General features: G+C 52.1%; 1 protein-coding gene across 1 annotated transcript in view; it reads right to left on the bottom strand.

Annotated features, from left to right (window-relative positions):
- Flt4 (fms related tyrosine kinase 4) overlaps positions 1 to 6,282 on the bottom strand; it is a 40,939-nt gene extending 34,657 nt beyond the window's left edge. Inside the window, exon 1 of the mRNA XM_029483535.1 lies at positions 6,198 to 6,282. Within this exon, the coding sequence (XP_029339395.1) occupies positions 6,198 to 6,255 (58 nt within the window). The 5' untranslated portion in view covers positions 6,256 to 6,282. The remainder of the gene's footprint in view (positions 1 to 6,197) is intronic.
- Positions 6,283 to 7,400: the final 1,118 nt, after the last annotated feature.

The raw sequence follows: 7,400 nt of genomic DNA, 5'->3' as shown, positions 1-7,400 counted from the left end.
TCTGTGCTGTCAGCAGTCCTGGGGGCACCTTCCAGCCTTGAGTCACGGAGACCCTGGTGTCAGGCTCAAGAGACTGCAGTGCAACCACTCCCAGGGCAAAGCTGGCATCTAGCTGAGGACCAAGCAGGTGGTATGGAAGACTTTTGGCGGATTAAGGGTTTGGCACTGGCCAGGTCAATAGCATCTCACTTAGTAATCACATGAGCCTCAGAGGGAGGGGAGGATCCTGAGTCCAGTCAGTAATGAGGAAACGGAAGTAGCAGGTAGCTGTTTTAGGGCAGCCCAAGTCTATCTGAGCCTAGATCCATCCCTGCTTTGGAGCCTTGGCAGTAGGCAAAGATGCTCAGGCCAGAAAGTGTCTTCCCCTCCTCTGAATCCCTCATCTAAAGCCTTAGTGAGCCTCTCAGATGGAAAAGCCTATGGAGGAAGCCATGTGGGCAAGCTCCCTCCCTCACCCCTCTTCTGCTTCCTATTCATCTATTTATTGAGTTTGATGGCCCAGTTTACAGCTAGCAAACTTCTTTAAAGGGCTGACTATTCCCCCTCCTTTCCTTTTCAGACAGGGTTTCATGTAGCCAAGCCTAGCCATAAATTCTTTATCCTCTTGCCTCAGCCTCCCAAGTGCTGGGATCAGAGGCATGTACGACCATACCCAGCCAAGACACATTTTCAAAAGCATCTCCCTGGAGAAGCAGGGAAGACACAACCTAACACAAGAACATCTGAGAGACAGTGAGGATTCTTTCTCTACTGTGGATGTTCCTGGACTGGGTGTGTCCCATAGTCCTACCTAGGTGGACCCAGATGGAAAGAAAATATGAAGAATGTCTATAGGAAGAGATACAAGACACAGAAGTCTGGAACCAAGGGACGGTCATCTCCTTGATAAATGTGCCCAGGAACTATGCTAGAATTTCAGAGGGTAAAAAGTCTTGGTTTTCTTGGCAGGGCAGGCTGGAGGTGTTTTAGGGGAGCTGCTACACAGGTTCTGGGATGGGCCAAGGTGTGACAGAGTAAGGTACCAACCAACAGGCACACCTTTGAGGCTCCTCTTCACCCTCATCCTTAATGTCTGTTTGTTCCTTTCTGTCACTCTGAGCACTTGTTTTACTCCTCAGTGCCCAGCAGCCTCCATGGCCTTTAGCCCACTTCTAAGCACAGAGGGACATTGTTGCTTCAGGGCCCCATATCTGGCTCCCATAGGCCACCTGGAGCTGTGGATGTTCTCAGTCTGGCTCCTGAAAGCTTGCATTTCTTCACAGTCTGGCTGAGCACATCAAGCTGACCCATCCCTTGCCTGGCTTCAGGCAATGTCCTCTGTCTGCCTTGTCTACACCTGGAGAATTACTGCTGCTCCAAGGCTTGTGCAGCTTCCCTGAAAGTGAGGCTTAAAGAAACACTTGCAGCTCAGCCTTGACCTGCAGCTTAAGGATGGCTTGTGTCATGTGATAGTGCCTAGGGTTGAGATGTTAGCAGCTCACCTCTAAGTCCCTAGGTATAGTATGACTGACATGGAATGCTATCAGGAGCTCTGCCCCGAGCTGACTTGGAAAACAGGCTTGCCTGTGTTAGACTGACATGAATCTCTAGGCAGCTGTGCCCAGGAGGACAAAGATGGCCAGCTGCAGACTACAGACAAGCTGTGGTGGAATGTAAGGGGACATAGCTGGCTGGGTTGAACTCAAGTTCTAGAGCACTGCTCTTAGGGCTGCCCCTGTGCATCCCCTGCCGGGGGGGGGAGGGGGGCTGTGCAGAAACTTGGCAGGGAGATGGCAGGAGTGTTCTATCCTGGAGTCCTGAGCTGACCAACATTCTGTGCTTCTGAGCTCAAGGGTCAAATTGCCATCGGTGTCCCTTTTCCCATGTGTAGGACAGGAGCTGCCAGGGTAGATAGAAGGTGCTGCCCTTGGAGGGGGGAGGGGGGCGAGTTATGCTTGGAGCTGGCTGGTTCTTCACCACAATGGCCTGGACCAGATTTCATTTCCCTTCTCTAAGTTCCATATTGTCCCCTTGTGAGGTGCAGATTCCTCCCAAGATTACTATGAGTGGCAGATCACAAGTACTGCAATGCATTCCCAGAACCACTACAAGTTTAGAATACACAGTGACTGACTCATGGCTACTATAGTTCTGCTGAGGGCTTGGCTGTGGCTGCTTTGCCGGCCAGTCATTCTGTGTTGAGTCACAGCATTCAGGGAGGGTGCTAGGGACAGGTTTGCTCCATGGGGACCAGGGAGAGTGTTTTTGTGAGCTGATCTGGGGTTTGTAGACCTATTAGCAAACGATCGACCCACATGTAACTTTGAAAACCAGGTAGATGGAAGAGAGAGAGAATGATGTGGGTGGTGAAGTCATAGAAAAAGGTCCAGACCCCATCTCCTCTGCACAGTGGCATACCTTGGGGACTTCAATCCTGTTCTGTGCTCCCTGATCCTTCTCAACTGCTCTCCTGCATTTCTGTCCTGATGGGACCCTCAGCCCTAGACCATATCTAACATCAACAGGACAAACAGGAACCTGGGAACACATAAGCGTCCACTCATCTGATGATCAAGAATTGAAAACACACCTTCCTCAGGTTGGCAAGGATGTGGAGAAGCAGCAGCACATGCAGCAGTAATAAAAACTGTTCACGCACTTTGACCCCCCCCCCAAATTCTGCTTATGCCGATACATCCTGTTACAACAATAAAAGCAAATGCATATTTAGCACTTTCTGCGCACCCGGGCAGCACCATGCTGCTCACACACCCTATTCCCATTTATATGCTCACCCTGCCAGTTAGGTAGTGTCATTACCATTGTGGAGAGGGGAAACTGAGGCACAGATCGCCTTTGGGATCAGGGTTATGTCCACCTTCATGGGTGTCAGTATTACTTGCTTGCACATCTGGAGTTTATGAAACAGAACCAGCTTTCTCCTGCCCATCCTCCCTCAGCTTAGGCTGGTGGCCCAATGACGCTCTTACACCAGTTGTCAGTAACACCTGGAGACCTTGCTTCTCCACACGAGTTCCTCTTCCTGGGGTCCTCCTCAGGAGGATGACCTTATCACCCACCCGTTTGGTTAAGCCAGAGTCCTGTAGCACAGCCTCCCTCTTCCTACTTCCCAATGTCCAATTCACTTGTAGGTCCCTGCTTCGCCTGGACAGTCATCTATGTCACTCCTGTCAGCTCTTCCATCACTCCCTAACCAACCACCCCCAAGATCTAGCTAGCCTCATCTGACCATTCACTTGTCTCTGTCTGGCATTCCTGTCTCTGGGTATCATGTGAAGTGCTCCTCACCCTGCTCAGAATACCCTTCACTGACATTCTGCAGACTCCTTCCAGAAGTCGCTATATCAGTGGTTCTCAACCTGTGGGTTGTGACCCCTTTTGGGGGGGCTCCTAAGACCATCTGCATATCAGATATTTACATTACAATTCACAACAGTAACAAATTACAGCTATGAAATAGTAACTAAAATAATTTTATGGTTGGGGTGGGGTGGGGTGGGGTCACCACAACATGAGAAACTGCAGTAAAGGGTCGTGGTGGTGACAACTGGCTTCCTGTGAAGCCCACAGGCAGTAGCTGGGTGTCTCTGAGCACGTTCATCCTCATGCTTCAGAAATCCAATGCCACTTCAGTCTGGCACTTGGAAAACCCTGCAGGATGGGGTCGTGCCCCTGTCCTTCCTGCCATCCTGAGCAGGTGATGTGTGTGTGTGGCTGTAGCTGCACAGAGTCACAGTCTCTTTCTCTGACATGCTGGGAAGTTTGCCAGACTTTTCACCACACTGTTCAGGCCTGGCTTTGATGAGGGATCAGGGCCCCTTTTGCTACACTGCTTCTGAGAGACACTTACATTTCAGTCCCCCAGAGCTCTGAGCTAGGACTAGAAGGCCACAGAAACAGGTAGATCCCACTGTCTTGGACCTGGATTATACCTAAGAGCAGGAATATCAGAGAGATAGGCAGCCACGTTTGATGTAGACCATGGCAAGGCAGACCATCATTAGATGAAGCCAGCAGTCCCTCTGTGTCACCTGCTAGCTTCCCTCCAGACTAAAATCCCGAGACAGAGTTTATTAAAGCTGTCATCTGCCCTTTTCTACAGGGATCCTGCTGGGTTATAGAACTAGATCAGGACACCACGCCAAGCCCAAGTCCAAGGAGCCCCTCCCTCCCTGCCTGCCTGCCCCCTGAACACAGGCAGGACACTGGTGCTCAGTGGGGAAAGGAGATCTCAGGACACACCTTAAGGACTTTGGGGCACAGCTAAGACTAAAGTGTGAGTCTGTTGCCCTTGAGGGCTTCATTTTAGGGTCCCCAGGCTTCACACAGGTCTCCTACTCCCGTTTGCCTGCTCTTAGGGATTTTTTTCTTTCTATACCCTACCACGGAGCTATTCACCCCATCCTCTGCACTTAGAGATTTGTTCCTGACACAGCATCCCCCACCAGGCTGGGAGCTCCTGGATCGGTTTTCACCAGGAGTGAATGGGACCAGGCACAGGGCTCAGGGAGGCTTGGTCTCTATTTACATTGGCAGCCCTGCTCCCTACATTCCCCACCCATGCTAGGCCATCTTATCAAACTATCTCCTCTCCTCTTCACAGCCCGAAAGGTCATGGGTGCCTACTTCAGGGAGCACTCCCACCTTCCTTCATTTCTACAGACCTCTGCTGCTCTTTGCACCTCTGCAACCTGTCTTCCTTTCAGACCGGAATTACCCCAGGATTCTAGCAATGGGGAGGGGGAAGAATTTGCACAGCTTACTTTCCAGCCAATGTAACCTCCCGGAGCCTCAGATACCTTTCTTGGCTGAATGTGGGAGGTCTCCTGGGCCCAGGGAAGTCTCATTCCTCATCCATCTTGTCCAGCTAGAGCCCTGTTTACTTCTTCCACACATTCACTCGCTTAACAAACATATCCTGAACACTGGCGAGAAGCGTTATCCAGGGTTGGAGCAGTGGAGCAAGAAACAGCCAAAAGTCCAGTCATCCTTCAGTGTCTACACAGATTCAATCACATCCCGCTCAGCTTCCCTGTCTGACCGGATAGGGTGCTACAGGGTGCGAGCTGAGAGCGAGGCTCCAATATCAAAACTTGCATTAATTAGTTCCCTCCCTGCCGGCTCCTGAGGACCTTGGGAGGTTACACGTTCCCCCCTTATATAAAAAAGGGTTCGTACTCTTGTGGGAATAAAAGATGAAACATTCAAAGTAAATTTCTACGGCATACAGATATACAGGTTTCTCTCTCCGAGGTCTTTCTGCACGTCTCCGTCAAGCATCAGGGGCTCTGTGATGACCCAATCACCTTGGATTTCTAGGGACAGCAGATCCTGAGCGGATGCCGGGCTCATCCCTTGCCTTATCCCCAGTGCTTCCTTCCTGGCCCCTCCATATAGCTCTTCTGCTTCCAGAGACTCTTCAGCACCGCAGAGCCAAGCTCTCAACACAAACTTGAACCTTCCGTTCCCTGTTCCCAAGGCTCTCCTTGCAGCCTCTGCTTTATGATTCAAATCTTCTATCCTTTCTAATCCAGAGATCCCCTCAAATCCCGGGACGCCCTGGCCCTTCACCTCGACGTGGATCGGTCTGGAACTAGGAACTCAAGATTCGGCTTAGGTTTCAACTTGAATCTAGGATCATTTGTAAGGTTCCTGCAGTGGGGTGCGGGGTGGGGTGTCCCAAGTCCTCAGTCCTAGCCCAGGAGAAGGTAGACGCCCTCTGGGGGGACCTCAGGTTACCGATCTCCAGTGCAGACGCAAGGCGTCGGGAAGTGCGCACCCAAGTGCGGGGTCGGGTGTGGATCAATGGGGAAATGATTCACGCTGGAGGATCGGGACCCAGAGGCAATGAGCCCTGGACTTCCTGGGGACTGAGTAAGGACCTGAAGGATCCAGGCTAAGGATGCATTTCACTCCGGATCGTAGACTTAAGACTGGGACCTGGTCATAGTTCCGCCACCCTGTTCGTGACCCGGCTGCAGTCCTCACCCATTCTTTCCTGCTCCCCGCGGTCCCGGTCCCTAGCCCCCGGCTCCCATGACTTCCCTGGTTCCAGCGGGCGTCCTCATACCTAGGTTCCCAAACTGCCCCGTCCCTCCGCCCGCCCCGTCGTTGCGGTCTCATCACAGGCCCCTGTGCGCAGCGGGCCCGGGGTGGTTAAGCGGGAGTGGGGGTTGGGCTGTGGCCCGGGCGCTCACCTTGGAGGAGTCCGAGGCAGAGCCACAGGCGCAGGTTCAGCGCAGCGCCGGGCTGCATCTCCGGCCCCTGGGCGCGGGTGGGACCTGCGCGGCCGCAGCTCTGGGCTGGGAGGCGCCGGCGGGGCGCGGACCGGTCAGAGGTCCGGGGGAGGAGCCGAGGCGGCCGGGGCCGGGGCTCCGGGGGAGGAGGGTCACCGTAGCCTCAGCCCGCCCCTCGCCCCTCTCTGTCCCTTCCAGTTTGCCCCAGGAGAATCCAGCCTGGGTAGGGAGAGCGCCCACTTTGTGTAAAGGCTCCCAGTTCCAAAGCAGCCGTCAACAAGCACAAACTCCAGGGCCACTGCGGGTGGGCGAGGAGTGCAGGTGACTGCACTGTCCCCCGTGCGCGTTGTGGCGCTGGAGAATGAACAAAACCAGATAGTATTGTTTTCTGCATTTCCCTCCCATCCATAAGCAAAGCGGCAACGAATATAACGTTAAAACGGCTGTACATTAAATCTTAGCAAGCGCCCTGCAGAAGCCAGATCTCTCTATAGTGTGAATGGAGCCGGCACCTGGATTAACAATGGCCTCTCACCATCCTCCGACCATGAAAGACAGGCTTTCGCTTTAGCTTCCCCACCAAATACTTTTGCTCTGAGCTCATTCATATGTCTTTTTTATCAGGTGACACTTCACATTCTGTTTTGGCAAACGCTCTCGTACAGACTTCCTTTCTCTTTGTGGTTCCTTTGCTAGAATTTTCCTATTTCAAAATATATCCCAAATGACAATGATGATTTCAACATTTTTCTGCTTTTATGTACTGCGTTCCCACTGTTCCCACGATCCCCACCTACCAGCCCGGACTCATCCTTGCCAAAAGTCAAGGCCAGACTGTTGTTGATGATAGGACTGTTGTCCTATCTCAGCCTCCTGAATAGAGTAGCTGGGACCACAGGTGCACCCTATGCCCCCAGCCCCGCTCTAATAGTATCTTTGCACTGGGGAGGGAAAGATGTATTGGTTTAGAAGAGTGAGTCACTTTCCTTCTAGCCAGTGTCATTTATATTCATTCAAAGAAATATTTTTCTGTCTTGATATCACAAAGACATCTGCTACCTTTGTCATTGACAAATTCTCAGTTTCTCTTTTACATTTAGACCCCAGGCACCTATGATGGTGAAGGAGAGAAGAGTCCAGCTTACCTTCTTTTTCTCCATAATC

This window comes from Mus caroli, chromosome 11, assembly GCF_900094665.2.
Source record: "Mus caroli chromosome 11, CAROLI_EIJ_v1.1, whole genome shotgun sequence".
Classification (NCBI taxonomy): domain Eukaryota; kingdom Metazoa; phylum Chordata; class Mammalia; order Rodentia; family Muridae; genus Mus; species Mus caroli.
Note: the sequence above shows the minus strand (reverse complement) of the source record. Positions and strands in the feature narration are given on the sequence as shown.